General features: G+C 39.9%; 1 protein-coding gene across 2 annotated transcripts in view; it reads left to right on the top strand.

Moving 5' to 3' along the window:
* Positions 1-19,013, top strand: part of LOC120888434 (von Willebrand factor A domain-containing protein 8-like) — a 183,708-nt gene that overhangs the window by 66,533 nt on the left and 98,162 nt on the right. Inside the window, exon 4 of one of the 2 annotated variants that reach the window (XM_078015851.1) lies at positions 16,655-16,763. In XM_078015851.1, coding sequence (XP_077871977.1) covers positions 16,731-16,763 — 33 coding nt within the window. In that variant the 5' untranslated portion in view covers positions 16,655-16,730. Of the gene's footprint in view, positions 1-16,654; positions 16,765-19,013 lie in introns of those variants that run through there. The other variant, XM_078015852.1, reaches the window with a different exon arrangement.

Here is a 19,013-nt window from a genome sequence, read left to right as displayed (position 1 = left end):
TCATTGGATTCTTTTAATGAGCCACTTTGATTTGTTTGGGATGGTTTTTTCCCTTGCTTTTTCATGTTGTTTCTATGACTACCCATTCACCACTAAGAATCTGAGGTGACAAAGATTTTACCTTATGAATTTATAGTATTCTTGAAGATTTCTATTACCTCATGTTTTAAGGGGAGAGAAATATTAACAACCAATACAATCAATACTCAGCATTAAACTAAATACTTTGTTCTAATTTGGCATCTACAATGTAAATTGGCACTATAAAGCAGAAATGGTACAGTAAGCAATTGCCAACAGTAGACATATTATGATTATAAAAGGATTTGCCATTTCAAAAGGTGAAGAGGGAGAATGCAGTGATGTAGGATGTAAAAATTGACAGGGGGGATGAGAGAGTATTAATAATGAGTTAAATCAAGAGTGAAAGAACAGTGAAATTTGGCTGTTAATGAAAGAAAAAAGAGGAATAGAATCAAGGGAAACCAAAGAAAAACAAGCAAGTTGGCTAAAATGATTTTCTCTGGAGTATAATAAGTCAGCTATGTATTTGTGTTTGATATTTTTGTGTTTTGGTTAAAATTTCTTGGACATTTTATGAGATGTCATAATAAAAGCTACCTCCAAAGAGCAAGAGATTGTTTTAACCTTTTTCTTAACTAACAATAAAAAAAAAGGCCAGTCATGGTGGTACATGCCTATAATCTCAGCACCTTGGGAGGCTGAGTCAGGAGGATTGAGAGTTCAAATCTAGCCTCAGCAAAAGTGAGATTCTATCTTTAAATAAAACACAAAATAGAGCTGGGGATGTGGCTAAGTGGTCGAGTGCCCCTGAGTTCAATCCTTTATCCCCCCCCCAATAAACAAATAAATAAACAATGTAAGACAAAACCAAGGTATATTAATCAACTACCTTCAAGAAATGTTTGGTGTGGGGGGGGGCAAAAGACAGAAATGCTTGAATTCTTAAGAAATAAGAAGAGTGAAAATATATGTATATGTTTAAATATCCATAGTCCATTCAGCACACAAAAGTTTAAAAAAATCGTTTCCTTGTGATGGTCAAAAATTGTCTATAATATTATATGTTGGTTGTCAGTTCCCAATTGTTTTTCTTTATGGTTTATCTTGAGATATGTATCGTGCACAAGAATAGTTATTAGTTGCTGTCAGTTCCTCCTTTTTGTGGAGCTTCTTCTCATTGTTGCCCATTCTCAGCTTCCCTTCTTAGAGGTATGAGGTAGCACAGGTTGGAGGGTATTGTTCACTTCACTCACAGCAAGGGGGCGCTGTAGAGTTCTGTGAAAGGGGTTCCTAGAGGTGAAGCTCCTAGAGGTGGGGGTTTGGGTTTAGCCAGATGCCCAACCCAGTGCTTTGTGGAATGATGTTTTGTGAAGCTTTTCAATCATCACACCTCCGGAGCCCACTGCTTCTGTTTCACAGTAGGTCTTCAGTACTGCTTAAATCTCCCTTGGTTCTGCTTGAGAGGTGGAGAAACCAGTACATTGACGCCCTCCACCTCCACCGCACCAGTATCTCCTCTACCTGGGCTCAGTCCCAAAGTGCTCCCTGGCCCACTGCCAATGGAACCAAGTCCTGTGTAGTCCCCAGCTGGTCCTTTGAACTCAGAGATTCAGTGTGAGTGTCTCAAATTCCCCTAGGTATGACACTGTCCATGGCAGATTTTCACCTGGTTTTCTAGTCACACTCTGGGTTGTGGGGTGGGCCAATGCCAGGTCAGGTTTTTGGACCCATTTGGAATTACCCAGGTCTGGAGGCTTTGTTTTGGACCCACACCTGCCGACTATGTAGCATAGAAGGAAAAGATCTTGGCTGACCAGAAGTCACTGGGATACATACAGTGTCCCCTCTTATGAAAATAAAGTACAGCTAAAACGCTGGATCAGCTCAACAATGTCCACAATTGCTGTCTTCCCTTCAAGAGACACCTCAGTGCCACCCAAAATGTGGACTTTCTTAGTTTCTCTCTCTGACCTGCCCACAGAGGATCCACCTCAGTAGGCACCAGTGCCTGTCATGGGTTCCTCCCTCCCTTCCTTCCTTTCTTCCTTCCTTCCTCCCTAGGCCATTCTGAGAGTCCAGTATTAAATCCCAGTAGGATTTTTTTTTAATGACCTTAAACCATGGAGCAGTTTGGAAAGTATAACCTTCTCTACTGTGCCATCTTGACCCCTCCTGCAAATGGAATATTCTTAAAAAATTTCTTTCCATCTTGGTTTATGTAAGTCTACCGGCAGGAGAATTTTACCATGGTGACTATGAGCCATTGGGCTCTGGCTTCCTGTTAAACTAGTTCTTTTACTTTATGGTGTATATACATAAGGGGGAGCAAAAGTTGGCTCTTGTGAGCCTTTCTAAGCCTGGACATGCTAAAAACACTGTTGTGAATAGGCTGTCACAGACTCAAAGGTCACATTTCCATTTTGTTCATTTTGAGAAATGCTTTTAGGTGATTATTTGTCTTTTGTACCAAAAAAGTTTAGGAACATGGGAGGGGGTTGCTTCATTTCCCTGAATCTTATTTGCTAGGCTGAGGGCCTTCTTGAAATTGTAAAACAGAGTGGCCATGCAGGTCACAAAGAGCATGTTGCTTCCAAGCATGACTCACCCACATATCGTTGTGTTGCTGTTTCTGAACACCTTTGTTCTTGCAAAGATACGTCACTTAGTGCCATGTGTAAAGTTAATCTGTATACACCAGATGACACTTTCTCTTTGACTTAAATAGCCATTTCATAGATGGCATTTAGTGGAAGACACACTGTATAACTCAGCTGTGAACAAGGGATTCTTGACTTGGAGGACCCTAGGGGTTAGTGGTGGATTTAGCTTACATGGATTGACGAGACTGTTGTAGCCCAGAGGACAACATGGAGATTTACAGAGTGCTGTGAAAGCCCATAGGAATGAAAGCATCTTTTGTTTGGGAAATTCAGGTTCGTCTTCTGGGAGGTACCAGTTGCAGGGTAATTGCCCTCATTTCTGTACATTGCAATTTGTACAGAAAGTAGTGTTAGGTTCCACTGATTTAGTCTCTGTTATTCTTTCTCAGACCATCCCTCCATCTAGCACTTAATATCTCCAAAAAGATGGTTATTCACCCCCAAAACTCCCATTTCAAAGAGCATATTTGGAAATTTCCTTGAGATAAAAAGGAGGAGTCTTTTAAGCCTAGTCTTGACAGTCTCACACGGTCTTCACATTCTTCAGCCTCAAACCACTCTCCCCCAAATTCTCAGACATTAATCTCATGGTTCCCAAAGATCAAATCTCCTGTTATTCTCACTCTAACTTATGTAACTCCAACCCTGTTCACAGCAAAGCCTCTTCACACAAGTGTCCCATGCATGTGGCTACTGCCAGACTCCATTCATCACCTGTCAATCTGTGACTTTCAAACCCTCCTCCCCCCCTGCAGAGTAGTCCTTGCTCATGTCATGAGTAGCCTCCATGTTGCTAAATTCAGTGTGCCCTTTTTGGTCATCATCTTATTGGTCCCTGAGCTGCATTGAACTCAGCACACTGCTTTGAAGCTCATTCTTCCCTTGGCTTCCATGGTAATCTCATCCCAATTTCCCTCCTGCTCTCCTGACTGCTCCACCTCAGTCTCCTTTCTGGATTCATTTTTCTCCTGGGCCACTGTCCTTTTCATTCTAAATTCTCTTTCCAAACCACTTACTTGCTGCCTTGATTTCAGGTTGTTGGTGGTTGTCAAGTACACAAACAAAAATAGTCATAGACATGGCAGGAATTTTTAAATGGGGGATGGTGGTATATGGATTTATAACTATTTAATAGATGAGAAAACTGAGGTTCTGGGAATTTGAGTCTTATACAAGGTTTCCAAGCTCCAAAGTTGCCGAACAAGAACTAAACACCAGCCACTGGTTTCTAGGCTGCTGGCATGGACCTTACTGCTTCTCTGCAATTTTAGAAATGTTGCAAGTAAATCATATTTGAAAGCTGAAAATATCTTTTTAAAAAAGGCAAATCCACAACAAGTGCAGTGAGTACTCTTACAGCCTGGCAGGATTGTGGGGAGGAGAGCAGAGAGGAGGAGTTGCAAAGTAATATACATTTTAAGTGTTTATCCAGATGTAAAGACTGAGTTAGATGTTTTTTGTTTTTTTTTTTTGGTTTTTTAATAAATGCACATGCTGATTACTGGTGAAGCAGTACCACAATGATGAACACATTTCTCCCTGACGTTCTTCAATAAGGAAAATGAATTTAGCAGGGAGGAGCCTTAAGTTCTTCTCTGGTTATTGGGGTTTTCTATGTGCTCTGATCAGTTTATTCCACTTTGACTCAGTGGAATGAGTGGGTTTGAGAATGAGGCATCTCATAATCATGAACCTCTGTGAATATGTGTCATGTACACAGATTGTGGTGAGGGCTACAGGAAAGCTGTGCTCTCAGTGTAGACTGTCACTTCACCCCTGGTTTTCACCTAAGCCCCCACTCACTGATGCTCCTTCTGCCTGAGTCCTCCAACCTCCTGTGCTGTCTGACTCTTACTCTTCATTCAAGATTCCCCTTGGTCATCACCTCTTCTAGGAAGCTTGTCCTGACCCCAGCCTGGGTTGGAGACCCTTCCAGCTGTCTCTGCTGACACACTGTGCTGACCCCTGGCTTGGTACTCTACCAACTCTCTGCACTGGTATTGACTAAAGATCCCTCCCACTCCCTGCTGAAAACTCCATGAAGTGTAGAACCAGGTCTCATTTGACTTTGGAGCCAAGCATCTTAGCAGGGTGTCTGACTCACAGCACTGTTTATTAAATAAACTATAGTCACCTTCCCCCTTGTCTATGTTTCATTTTTCTGAGGTTTCAGTGATCCAAATAAATAGAAAGTTCTAGAAATTAACACTTCATATGTTATAAATTTTACACTGTTCTGAGTAGTATGCTGGAATCTTACACCATTCCTCTCTGTCCCACTCAGATATTATCCCTTTTAGAGTATATCTGAGAATCCACACTGTAGGTACTGCCTACCCATTAGTCACTTAGTAGCTGTTCTTGTTGTGGTATCATAGTGTTCGTGTCCAAGTGATCCTTAGTTTATTTTAGTAATGATCCCAAAGAGCAAGAGTAGTGATCCTAGTAATATTGTTACAGTATATTGTTATCATTATTCCATTTTATTCTTTTATTAGTAGTCTTGTAGCATGCTTAAATTTAAACTGTAGCAGAGCTATGAGTATATAGGAAATGCACCAAATGTGTAGAGTTCAGTACTATCTGTGGTATCAGACATTCACTGGGGTTTAGAAACAGGTCCTTGCAAATAAGGGGTAACTACTATGCCACATGAAGGTAGAAAGGTTGACAGGCAAGTTGTGCATATAGATGTACATAGTTTTAAAAATTAAATGTGTTAAGACTTATTGTGAAACAACTCAGAAACAATCATTTTTGCCACCATCTCCCTCTCTCTCTTTGAATTTTCCACCAGTGTACTCATGTTTCTTCTTGATTTTTCTCATATTAGGTCATTGTCTTGACTGCAATCACGGAGTTCAGGATTTAGCTTCCACTTCCCCATTCTATTATATGATGCATTCCTCACCCAGTAAATGTACACTAGAATTTGATTTAGACTAGTATTCAGGTTTTATGTAATAATAACTATGTAAAATATTACCAGTCAGGAGAACCCTGTAACTCACTTGAGTTATATCTCTGCAGCCATCCTCCTCATTTTCTAAGTGAAGAATGTAAAGTGCAGATAAGTAACTTTGTCCCAAATCACTTCACCAATTAATTCCAAAACTAGGATCACTGTGTTGTCTCTGCTATATACCCCTTCCTCTCAAACATTTCCAATACTTCTCAGGCACTTTCCTTCATTTACCATCTGTGTCTTACAGAGGCCTAAACTCATTTTCAATTTCAGACTCAGAAAAATGATAGTAAGACATATCAAAATAAGACAGGAGTGGGAGACAAAGTGTGTTTCTGAAAACCAGGGTTCTTTTAAGCTACCTCAAATGGCTGTACAACCCTCATATTACAGTGTCAGGTCATGGGGTCCAGTGATGTCAGTGGAAAATTCCTAAGTGTCATAAAAAAATTGCACAGCAATGCAGACCATGGGAGGATACAGAGGAAGTCTGACTGCTACCCTGTTTACCCAGCTCAGTCCTCTGAGATCCTAGATTAGTTTATAATCTCTACATTGTATTTTCTCCTCTCCCCTCTGTATGATCCACTTTTCATTGTAAATCACCTCTCCATGATGTCCATAGCAAATTTATCCAGATCCCAAACACTGTGCTGTCTGAAACTTTCAACCTTCCTGGCCTCAGTGGCCCTCTGGAAGGAATCCTGAGATGAGCCTAGTGGGAAACTAATGGAATGGGCTGCAAGGAGAAGAGGAACCACTGAGGGCAGAAATGGGGAAATTGAAAGGGCATCCAGAACTTCAGACATTTTAGGAGTAAGAGTTTCATGATATAAGTGGAACCTGACAGATTCAGACTGGTGAAGAAACAAAGGATAAAATGACCAACTCTTCAATGTTTGATTATATGAATCCTTAATTGATTACAGTCATTATGCCATTTGTTTGTTTGCAATTAGTGTGTAGCTCAATGTCAATGATCCATAATATAAATCTGTGTCATTAACTGTGTGCTAAATTTAATTAGAAAGATTTACCCATGGTATTTAGTGTTCCAAATTCGTTGCTCAGATAGCAAGAGCCTTCACAACTGAAACTTAGAAGAATGTTTTACCAAGCCCCAGATCTAATAAGACTCTTGTCCTATCCCCAAATTCCTGCTTTGCAACTTGCCTCCTTAAGTCTCAGGAGAGCAAATATCAAGCTTTTACAAATTCTTGGAGCCCTGTGTACCAGTGCGCCCATTCTGTGTCCTTGACATGGCTACAGTGGCAATGTCAGTAACTATCATTCACTTACTCACCAGAGTCTCTGAGCTTCTGTGCTGCACCAGGTCTGTGCAGGGCTGCATATGACAAGGAGAATGAAACCTGTTCCTACCGTCTGACACTGGCATCTAGAGCTCATCCTAGTTTACATGCCTAGCCACCTCTTCCTACGTTCCACACCCTGATTCACTGCAATATGATTTTGTCACTGAAATATGTTCTTTAAAATAATTTTTTTAAAAAAAAATTTAAAAAGAGGAGTCTTAGCAGCCCAGAAAAAAAAACTATGTGTGTGAATGTATGCAGTATGCACATACACACATACGTAGATGCACTACAATAAAAGTACATTGCCATTACTTAATACATGACTCCTGCTTATGCTCCTCTTGCTGATTTGAGCCTTTTAAGTCAATGCAACAACCTGAAATGCTCCCTCCCACAGTGAGCATCAAAATACAACTGTGAATGTTCTCAGCCACTGAGTGCTATTCCACCCACTCCTGAGTTGTGTGTGTGCAATGCAGATTGCTCATTTCTCTCTTGCCTTGCCTTATGCTGCTGTGTTGTATTCTGGTTAATAGTTTTAATGCACAGCAACTGCCAAAAAGTATGTAAGTGACAATTCTGGGCTTGTGGGAAGCAAAAGGGATTGTTATCTCTGGCATTACAACACAGGTTTTAAAGGGACTCTGAGTACCTTGAGGAAATGGCTAGGGACATGCAGGGTAAACATCAGTAGGCAGTAAGTTCATAAACATCTGTCTTACCTGAAGTGGTGAAGCATGGCTGGTAGAAATGTTAGCTAGGGGCCTGGTGTGACTTCAGTAGAAACAAAGAAAATGGAAAACAAGTGCTGAGTTTTGAGCCAGAAACGCCCCTCCATAGGGACTGTGCTGCAATAACCTGTCCAGAGATGCTCAGTCAGTGTCTTTTCTGACAATAATTACCCAGCTAAATGCTGTTGCACATAGTCATGATGGGCGCTTCCAAGAACCTTCAGGACCTGGGTCATATTAAAAATTCCCATTGCTTCTCCCCAGAGCAATGGTGGGAGTGGCTTCTGTACCCACCCTTCTCTCTCTAGCTTTCCTTGACACCTCAGAGTAGTCTGTTGACCTGTGAAGTTCAGGCAGTAACTTCATAAATATCTGTCTTACCTGAGGTGGTGAAGCATGGCTGGTAGAAATGTTAGCTAGGGGCCTGGTGTAACTTCAGAAGAAACAAAGAAAATGGAAAACCAGGTGCTGAGTTTTGAGCCAGAAATGCCCCTCCATAGGGACTGTGCTGCAATAACCTGTCAAAAATTGAGAAATCAGCTTTCTTCTTTGGAGAAAGAAGCTTCAAAAAATTGAGAAATCAGCTTTCTTCTATGGAGAAAGCACAAAACTTAAGTATAAGATTAAAGTCACCCAGCCAGGAAATGCCAGGAGAGGTAGTTCAGGTTTAATAATAATATAAGTATATGGTATGAAATGTCAGTGGCCAGGACCACCTTGAACATTGCAAAACCAAAGTATTTGTACACTGTTATACATTGTACCCAAGGTTGCCTTGTGTCTAACCCTTCCCTTGGCTATGAAGGTCTGAAGCTGGTCATTGATTTATCCCAGTACTAAATATTAATCTTTTTAAAAATGTAGTCCCCCCCACCCATATTTTCTTATGATGCATTAGAATGTTAACCTTTTGAAGGTTAAAAATAAGAGGCCAAAATAGAAAAAGTAGAATTTATGAAGAACTGACAGTTTGCCCCACCCCTGCTGTCTTGGAATTTAATTAGCAGTTGTTTTCCTGTGAATGTTTGGAATACTAAATGTGCCCCTGTGAGGTGGTGACAGGAGGGGAACATCTCTTGCCAGTAAACTCTTGGTGTCCCTGGTATCTGTGGGTTGTGAACATTTGTTTTTGACACTCACCTACACACGAGGATAACAACACTTGATTTCCCATAATAATTTGTACGTATAACATCTTAACTGATGAAATAGCCTCTTATTTTCAGCATTCCGCATTCTGTATTCCCAGATTTCCAAAAAATCTTTATCTTTCTTCCTAGTGAATGAAATAAGTATATACTCTTAGTCAAGTGAAAAGTTGTTTTGAATGAGTTTTGCAACCCTATAATATTTTGGACAGCCATTCAAACTGCTGTGCTTGGGGGAGTGAGCAAGTAAATAGGCCATCTCTATAGACTCACAGGCCATGGTAGAAAGCCCATCCAGGGACTAGTGAGGATTCTGACCAGAAACTGGGTTGAGGCATTGGTAAGAATGTGATAGACATCATCATCCAAAGTACATGTGTGAAGACACAAATTGGTGTCAACATACTTTATATACAACCAGAGAGATGAAAACATGTGCTTATATGTGTAATAAGAATTGTAATGCATCCCACTGTCATTTATTTTTTGTAAATCAATAAAAATAAATAAATTAATTAATTTTTAAAAAAGAATGGAAGTCAAGAATTTAAAGAACAATTGAGAGCTGATGGGGATACATGTATTCTGATTTTATTAGAAGATGGCTCTCTGCTAACCTGTGGCCTGCCAGGTACCAATCATGGACTGGCAGGCAAGACAGGAAAGAGTCTCACCAGGTACCCAGGTGACAACTTATTATGGAGAAAGTTATATTCAAATTAAACTATTAATATTTTGTCACCAAACATCCTCCCATGGATGCATTTAGCACATACTTATTAAGGACCAGTTATGTACAAGGCTAAAAGTAGAAGCCACTGTACTAGCTACACTTCTCAGAGAATAAAAAAACATAGTCAAATGCCACAGTCTGGCTGGGCACAATTCAGGAGCCACTTGTCAAAAGAAACGAACTTTATTTTTGGAACCACACACACCAAACAAAACAGCTGCTCAGGAAAACCTTCAGAGCCCAACTGCCACCACCGGCTTCCCACAAGCCACTCAACCTCCCCCACTCCTCCTGCTCTTGAGGGCCATGGGCTGGGTCGCGTGGGCGGAGCACAAAAAGTCCCCCAATAAGCAGCTCCATAGTCTGAAAGGGCGGGGAAACAACCCAATGAGCATCACCGCAGAGGAGCCAATCAGCTAGAAGTTGCTGGGGCCACTGTGGCAGTCTGAAAGTTTGTTGAGGCCCCTTTGGCTGTGGCTCTCAACATCTCCCCCTCTCTGTTTAAACAACAAGCATGTGGCTTAGGGACCATGCCTGCCTTAGGTTGTCCAATAGTACATATGGTTCTTACCCGTTATTGGATGAGCTGACCGCAAGACGTCAGCCTCCTGTCTTAAGTTGGTACCATTGCAATTGGATCTTACCCGTCACTGACTACTGGTCCAGTATACAGCCACACCTGTGGATAGGTCTTTGTACCAGCAGGGGGGTGAGGTTCTTTGCCTCACCTCTATTGGCCCCAAAATTTTAGCTGAACCATCATGACAAGCAGAAGGGAGGAAGATACACCAAGCCAATTGACGGCTCCTTTTGGAAAAATTGTACCACCAATGACATCATCAGCAAAAGTACCCCAACACTACCACAAGTCGCTGCACCAACAGATAGTTCACAATGCATACAGGTGAGTGCACAATGCATACAAGTGATACATAGTCCAGGCATGTTCTGCAAGCAGTTCAGTGATGGCTATTGCAGAAGCTGTAGATTGGTTTTATCTTTGTCTTCACCAGCACTGGGATGAAGATAGGAATTCTGGCAATAATGGCTAAAGAAAAAATTATGTAACATTCCAGAAGGCACTAAAAGAAAACAATTTTCTTAACAATTTACATTATCTTGAAGAGAATTATTAAATATACTGAAAAGGAAAGGTGAAAGTAAACAAACAGATCTGTTAACCTCCTTTTTTGTTCACAATCCTCAACAGTTGTTTACCCAATTTAAATTAAACCATTTAAATCACGTGAATAAAAAAAAAATTTAGATCCATTTTTTCATGAGCGCTCATCATATATGATATATGGACATACGTATGTACAAAAATACAACATAAAACACAAGTGTGCACACAACACATAACATAATAGTAAAGGCCTTAAACTTTTTACAGGTGAAATCTCCATTGCAATGTTTAAAAACTCTATAGTCAAAAAATAGAACTGATCAGCAAAACTTTAACCTAGGGTCTGTATGAGCTCAAAAAACAAAATAGAACTTTATGATGTGGGAAAGGGCAATAATAAAATAGATATTGAAAACAGCATCCTGGTTCTGTCACAGATGTAAGGATAGCTAAACTGGAGTTCTGGATATCAGCTATTATGGATTTGAGCCAAATCTTCTTCTTTTTGGTCTGTAGAAATTGCTTTAGTTAATCTCTCCGGAATCCAAATCGGCTGCTGTTCTTCCTGTGGAAACACACAAACAGACCCCCAATTCCGGACAATTACTGGGTCAGGACCTTTCCATTGTCCTGTTAGAATGTCCTTCCAAAGTAGCTTGGGCTTATGTACATTTTTTGGACACATATGCCTTTCTGCAGCACTAAGTCCTGTTGAATCCAAATTTAAAAAGTTTAGAGTAAAAAGGGTTATTTTAAGTTTATCTTTGGGGAATATATACCCCTTCCCAATTCCTTCTTTTTGCTTTAATAAGTACATTTTAATAGTTTGATGAGCTCTTTCAACTATGCCTTGTCCCTGTGGATTGTATGGGATTCCTGTTATATGAGTAATGCCAAATGATGAGCAAAATTGTTTAAATAGGTAGAAGTATAACCAGGACCATTATCTGTTTTTAACTGTTTTGGAACGCCCACAGTGGCAACATTTTGTAAGCAATGAGTTATAACATCTTTAGTTTCTTCTCCAGCATGAAGGAATCCCATCAAAAATCCAGAAGAAGTATCAACTGCAACATGCAAATATTTTAATTTTCCAAATTCTGGCAAGTGTGTGACGTCCATCTGCCAAATATGGTTAGGTATCAATCCCCTAGGATTGACTCCAAGATTAACTTGTGGTAAAAAGCTCACACAATTTTGACATTATTTTATTATTTGTCTAGCTTGTTCCTTAGTTATTTTAAAATGCTTTTGTAAAGTATTAGCATTGACATGGAACTTTTTATGAAAATTTTAGCTTCTTCTAGTGTAGAGAAAATATGTATGCCATGTGTAGTTTTATCTGCTAAATCATTGCCCAAACTAAGGGCTCCAGGCAATCCTGTATGTGCCCTGATATGTCCTATAAAGAATGGATCTTTTCTGTCGCAGATTAGACTTTGTATAGTGGAGAGCAAAGAGAAAACAGTAGAGGAAGGGGAAATCCTACCAGCATCTTCAAGGGATACTATAGCATTATCTATATACAGACTATAAGAAAATAAATTAAATACAGAATCTTTAAACATCACAAAAGCTTGTAATACTGCATTAAGCTCTACCTTTTGAGCTGATTGTTTGGGTACTAAAAATGTAAAAGTCTGATCAGGTATAACTATTGCTGCTGTACCATTATTTGGGATACATAGAACATTCCAGAGCACTGGGATAGAGGACAGTGGATGTTTTGAGTTATAGTTTCAAATTTTTAAAAAGATTTACCAAACACATTTGTGCCAGAAATCAGCATATATATAAGTCTTTGGAAGTTTGTAGGCAGAAAGAAGTAGGAAGGTAAGATAAGGGGGTTGGGTAGGGACTGTGGGCAAAGGGCTCTAGCCAGAGAGAGGGGAGAAGTTGCTGGCTGACTTGAAGAAGCCCATGAGAAAGGACAGAAAGCTATCTACACCAGAAGACAGGGCTTGTACAGGACACACCAGGGACCAGCCACTGTTGATCACTTGTAATGTCACAAGTCAGCCAGCATTGGTTTATCAGGGCCAGAAGGAAGGCCTCATAAACCCCAGGCCCCATCATAACATCTCTGCCTGCTTTCTGATTCCTAGACTTTCTAACAAAGGAAAAAAGATTTCAAATCTCAATTAGTAATAAAGACACTTAGAATATGACTGCCTTCTAGGGTTAGTTATTTAGTGCGAGTGAATGTCAGCTACAGTGTCATTAATGGATATTAGTGACCAAAAATCAGAGTCTTCTCTGCTTTGTAGAGATAGTGAGGGATTAAAGAGGGCAGAAGGTCATTGAGTATTTGAAAGCAAATGTTATCAACAGGCCAGGAAAGAACTGAAAATAAATTGCATATTTGATGGCTTTGCCAGAGATGAAAATTGGAAAAGTTACCTATGAGACAAAGGTATTTTTGTCATGCATTGTCATTGTAAAAGTAGAGAGTCTTTTAAAAACTGGTGATTAGCTTTTAATTTTTTTTAGCCAGCTGACATCATATGAAAGATCATCATTCCTATGTACATGTTAATGCAACTTCCATCCCTTCTGTAACTGTGAGAGAACAGAATAACAGAGAGTTATTCTGTGGGTACGAATAACCTCAGACTCTAATATGATTCAGGCAGATGTGGTCAGTACCATATGATGGCCTGTATCACCCCATGCTATGATTTTGCTTCCATTTATGCAATATCTTAATAGAAGCAAAGATCCTTTTTCATGCATCTCTGTATCCTAGTGAGTTGTAAATACACCCCCAAATAGGCACAGGAGTGTTTGTGCTTATAAAACAAATGGATAGATACATTCAGTTGGTTGCTAATCCATCAAGAAAATAGTAGGCAGCTGTAATAAGTACAATCACTGATCTGATATAATTATGGAAGTGTTTAATGTCAGAAAATTCAAGGAATATCTTCTTAAAAGTAGAACCATCTCAGAAAGTCAAGACAGTAGCTTCTGCCCTGCTGCCTTTCATTCATCCCTTAATAGATGAATCAATTAATTCTCATGCCCTTGGGTCCGACTTGCAGAAAGCCCAACTAACAGTGACTTAAACCCTAAGGACACTTATTGTTTGTTTATGTGGAGGATAAAAGCTAAGTGACTCCAGGGCAGGATACCTAGCTCAAAAGTGTCTTAAGAAGAATACACTCTTCCTTCACTCTGCCACCTTCTTGTCACTACTTGGTCTCCAGGTGGAAGATACAGCTCTGTACGTCATGTCCTAACTCACCTGTGTCCCAAGGCAGGCAGTGGGTGTATGTGTGTTTCGGTGTGCACACATGTGCAGTGGAGGTAGGAGAAAATAGTGCATTCAGGATAGTCAGAAGCTTTCCCCAGGATGTTCTCTTCTTACCTGGGAGGGAAAGCTTTCCTAGAAGCCTCTTGACAGACTTTCTCTGTCATCTCGGGTCACATGGCTTCCCCTAAACCAATTCACTAGAACCTGCACAGGGGAATTGGATTTTGCTGCTTAATTCCATGATTCTGTTCAAAAGAAGGAAAGAATGGATGTTGTGTAGGCAAGAAGAAATTCCTGCTTGGTAACAACTAGATGGAAAATGGTAAGCAACTATGTAGTCCACTCATACTTCCAAGAGCTAACTTGTCTTCTAAAATTATATCCTGGTTATTTATATCATTTCATTGATTTTTTTAAAGGATGTGCTCAAGGAAGAGTTTAAAATATATGGGCCTTGCCCAGAATCATAGGGCTTCAGTGAGTCATATCCCTTCCCTGTACTGGCTTTGGGTTGCTTCACTCTGAAACATTATGACTTATAGTTTACAAAATCCATGTTTTTTTCCATTTAAATTCATAAGTGAGAGGATAATGATTCTTAGGATCACTGCGCACATACCTCAAAGGATGTAGAGGGTATCCACTTTAGGGAACACGTCAAGGATTTTAGCTTGTGTATCAGGTTCTATCAAAAGTTATAAAAAGCCATATTTTCTGGTTTGAAGAAAATTTGATTCCCTTAAGTAAATTCAGTAGTGTCTATGTCCTTAGAATGACTTACTTGAGCTTTTTCTGGATGAAACCACCTCTCAAGGGAAATTCATTACAAATGCTTCTCAACACAAGAATGACAACAGACAGCAGAATGGCCAGTGGCTCTATAGCACACATCTGTCTCCAGGAAATAAACTTCCTCAAGTGACAGTCCTTCCTTGGTATCTGTTTGAGTTTGTGTTCTGAGTTGAACTCTTTGAGCCTTTCTGCTTGCCCCTTTTATGAAACTTTATGTCAGAGAGACCTTAAAATGGCTTTGACCAATCTTTGACATGTACATATGTAATCCACCTAGAGAAATACATTCCTTGAGTATAACAGCATTCATAAGATGACCCAAAATTAAATCAGCTTACTTTTAATTAAATATTTCTAGAATTTTATGGCATATTTTCTCTGAAGTAAATCAGGGTTTGGCAAATGATTATTTTTTCAAGAATTAGTCAGTTTTCTAACATGTCTAGGCCCCCACCTGGGGTTGGTTGGGGTTGCCTTGTGGTCAATGCAAGCAGCACCATTTCCCAGCAGATGACATGGCAAGACATACAGGTGACAAAGAGCACATTAGTTCATTTCTCTCAGCACTTACACATTGTTTTCTGCCCCACTGACAGCTACTACAGGTGTCTTTGCAACTTTAAAAGCATGATTTTGGAGGTAACTATGGAAGCTATTAGTGGTGCTTTTTCTTTTGCCTTAGGCCATTAATTTCAGTACCTAAAATCTATTTTCTCAGAGGAGACTGACTGGAGTGTGTGAAATGTCTAAAGGAGATGAATAATGTTTGATGAAAGTACAAGACACAGTGAAATTTGCTTTTCATTTAACCTCTTCCAAATTCTTTTATATATTTTTAAATAATATACCAGAACGAACACACACACACACACACAAAGTGAGGAATGGTGTTCAGAACAGTTTTTTCAATAAAACTATCACTGCTGAGACTAGTTTTGGAACTTCTTTTTTTATAATTGGCTTATAGAAGAGTCAAACCCCATGTAAGCAAACTAGTCTCATTATTGAATTGCACATGGGTTTTGACTAAAACCCAACCTCATCACCTTATTAACCAGATTTGGTCCAGTGAATCAACCACAGGAGGTCAGTGCCAGGTAGAGTGACAGGGGAAGTTCCAAAAATGGTCTGAGCACTGACAGTTTAATTGCAAGAACTGTTCTGAACACCATTCCTCATTTTGGGGTGTGTATATTCTGGTATGTTGCTTTAAAATAAATGAAAGAGCTTTAGAAATAGGGGGAACTAAAGTGCCAGTTTTTCTGTTTGAATTTCAGGAATCATAAATTTAGTGTTAAAATAAAGACAAATTAGGAAAAATAGAAAACACCATAACATTGGAGTGGATCCAAAAAATAAACAAGCAACTTTTGATATATGTAGGAGAATAGAACATAAATCTACCACTGAGCCACATATATATGCATTTTCTGATTTTGTTTCTACATATCTTATATAAAATAGCATTTCTCAAAGTAATGGAATTTCTTTAAAAATGAAATGACTAAAATGTAGGTTTATTCACTGAGATTGATCAGCAAGGTGGTGATTTTTTTAAATGGCTGGGAAAGTGTCTGACTGTTGAGATCCATTTTCTCTGTGTCTCGGAGGTCTCGTTCTTTTTGTAAATGTAGCATGTTCTGCACCAGGGAAATTCTGAAGCTGAAACGCCACCCATTTCCTTTTATTTTATAAAAAAGGATTTGTTAAAAAAGTACTTCATCTTCTTTCCAATTAGATGGAGGCTAACTAAGGAAATTTTTGCCAGACACAAACAGCATCTGTCATGTATATAGCCTAAGATTATGAGATACCTTAAGGACTTGCAGGAAAAGAATTCTTTCTGTCATGCAATTTCTGGTGTTGGTCCCAGGATAGTGATAATATTTCATTTCTTCATTTTTAGATAACAATCAACAGAGACAGTGGAGAAGATGTGAGCTCCCCTAAACACGGGAAGGAGGACCCAGACAACATGCCCCATGTGGGTGGCAATACTTGGGCTGGTGGAACAGGTTGGTAGCACAAACGTGGCATTCTTGTGGGTCTGGCTTCCTATCAAGCCAGCACACTGCTCTGCATAACTCCCCAAGAAGGCTCAGAGACCAGCTGAGCTTCTCAGCCTTTCCTATTAGTCAGTCAATGTGTTCTTACCCTTGTCTCCAGTGTGGCATCAAGACATAAGAAGAACCTGGCATTTTGATTCCCACAGGCTCCACAGACCCAAGACCTAACACCATTCTCACCCCCTTGGAGTTGCTTCATTGGTAAAAGGGTGATACTAACTGCCTCACCAGGTCATGATTTGGACTGAAAAAAGATTTGATAGTAAAAGCACTGAGCTCAGTGGCTGGCCTGAGGATGGTATTCATTCAAGTGTTAATCCCATCTTTTAAACTGTGTGCACTTGGGTTTTTGCCAGAAATCTACAGTATATTCTTTCTTAAGCAACTGATTTGGTAAAGAAATAGTCCTTGTGTTTCACATCTCAGAAGTGAGTGTGATGAGGATGCAAGATTTTGAGAGAGGAGGGTTGGTTACTATTTGTACAGATGCCAAGAGTAAGCAAATGAATATTCCTTCCTCTCAGCTGCCAGACCCTACCATTGTTCCATGACTGCTGTCTTCCTATTTCCTTGGGCAGCTGGAGCCAACACATCTGCTGGGCCACAGGAATAGGGCCAGAGTGTGCACTGCCTGAGCTTATCTGAGCCCTGAGGAGAGCTGGCAGGGACTCCAAGCTTCACCTTCCTTGAGGACAATCTGCACCTCTTAGCCTTGTCAGCCTGGGCAGGAAATGGGTTTCTGTGCTAAGACAATGAGCTACCAAACAGGCTGTAGGCTTCTTGCCTGCTCTGTTTATTCATCAAGCAGCTCTTTAAAGAAAGGCTATTTTTAGAAATGTCCTTTGATCTGGAAGGTAGTGTCAAGCCAACAAGATTTAATCCATATGGAATGCATTGAGGAACTAGCAGGCCAGATGTAGGCTCCCCAGCAGGGGACTGCTCCCAAGTGAAAGTTCTTATTTACTATTCAACTTGCATCTGCTAGCTCCAACATCTGTCCAGATGATACCTGTGTTTCCCCTTTTACTTTTCAGTTGATCAAGAGCCCTTGGCTTGAACTTGTCTTTTGATCTTTGACATTTTTCTCCCTCAAAATTCTGTACATTGAACTTAGCTCTGGCCCAACAAGTCCTCAAAGTCCCCCTCCCTTACCTACCTGCCTTGCCCACCTTGCACTTTAACTCATGGACTGGTTTGGGATGTCCAAGCTTACCTTTAAAGTTACGCCTTGCAGAACCTCCAGCAAGAGTTTTCACCTTAAAAGTACAAATTGAAAGCTCTGGGAAGTAGAAATCATGAAGAACTCTCATATCCTTTGTACCCCAGGGTGACTTTCCCTATCTCCCAAATGATGACCTCTGAGCACCTAAGAAGTGCTGAGCTCCAGTTCACCTCCCCCCATAGCTAAGAATAGCCTCTGGAAGAAGGGAATGAGGTCCCAAACACACCTTCCCAACAATAGCTCAGTGTCATTACCCAGTTCCTGTTCCCTCTGCCACAGGCTGATTGTGAATGGGAGCCAGGAATCACAAAAATACAAGAAGTAATTTTCTAGCATCCAATTCTAAATAAAAATGTACTAAGATGTGCTCCAGTCAAAGGATGCTGTATTTAATAGGCTGTTGTCATGGTAGTTCCCAAAAGGAAATTACCTACCTGGACTTTCATAAAGGAAGTGGTTCATGCTAAGTGTTCCTTCTTAGTTTATTAGACCAATTAAAGCTTCAAAGTAGAAAAATAATTTATTATAATTTAGCCAAAGTCTAAAAGTTTTCAAATTTTTCACTTAATAAATCTAGAATTACCTCCTCCTGTGCATGCGAGTTATTTAAACAATAATTGTAAGATTGGTAACTTATGTAGCTCTTATTTTTTGCCTGATACTTTTCTAAATATTTTTGCTTTATGACAGTCTCATGAAGTAAATCATATTAGTGTACTTGTTTTATAAATGAAGAGACTGAGACAGAATATTTGCATCATTTCCCGAAAGACACAGCTATTGAGTTGGAGTCAGGCTTCAAACTCAGGCAGTCTGCCTTAACTAGTATAGTATGCAATACTGTGCTTACTGCAGTATACGATACCATCCCTCGACTGAGGTCTCATCATGAGTTCTCAAGTTATGTGTGAACAAACAAAATATACTGTTTACTAATAGTCTAATCCTTATAAAGCAAAGATAATAAGTTGGCCAAT

The sequence above is a fragment of the Ictidomys tridecemlineatus genome, chromosome 6 (assembly GCF_052094955.1).
Source record: "Ictidomys tridecemlineatus isolate mIctTri1 chromosome 6, mIctTri1.hap1, whole genome shotgun sequence".
NCBI classification, from domain to species: domain Eukaryota; kingdom Metazoa; phylum Chordata; class Mammalia; order Rodentia; family Sciuridae; genus Ictidomys; species Ictidomys tridecemlineatus.
This window is presented reverse-complemented; position numbering and strand designations above follow the sequence as displayed.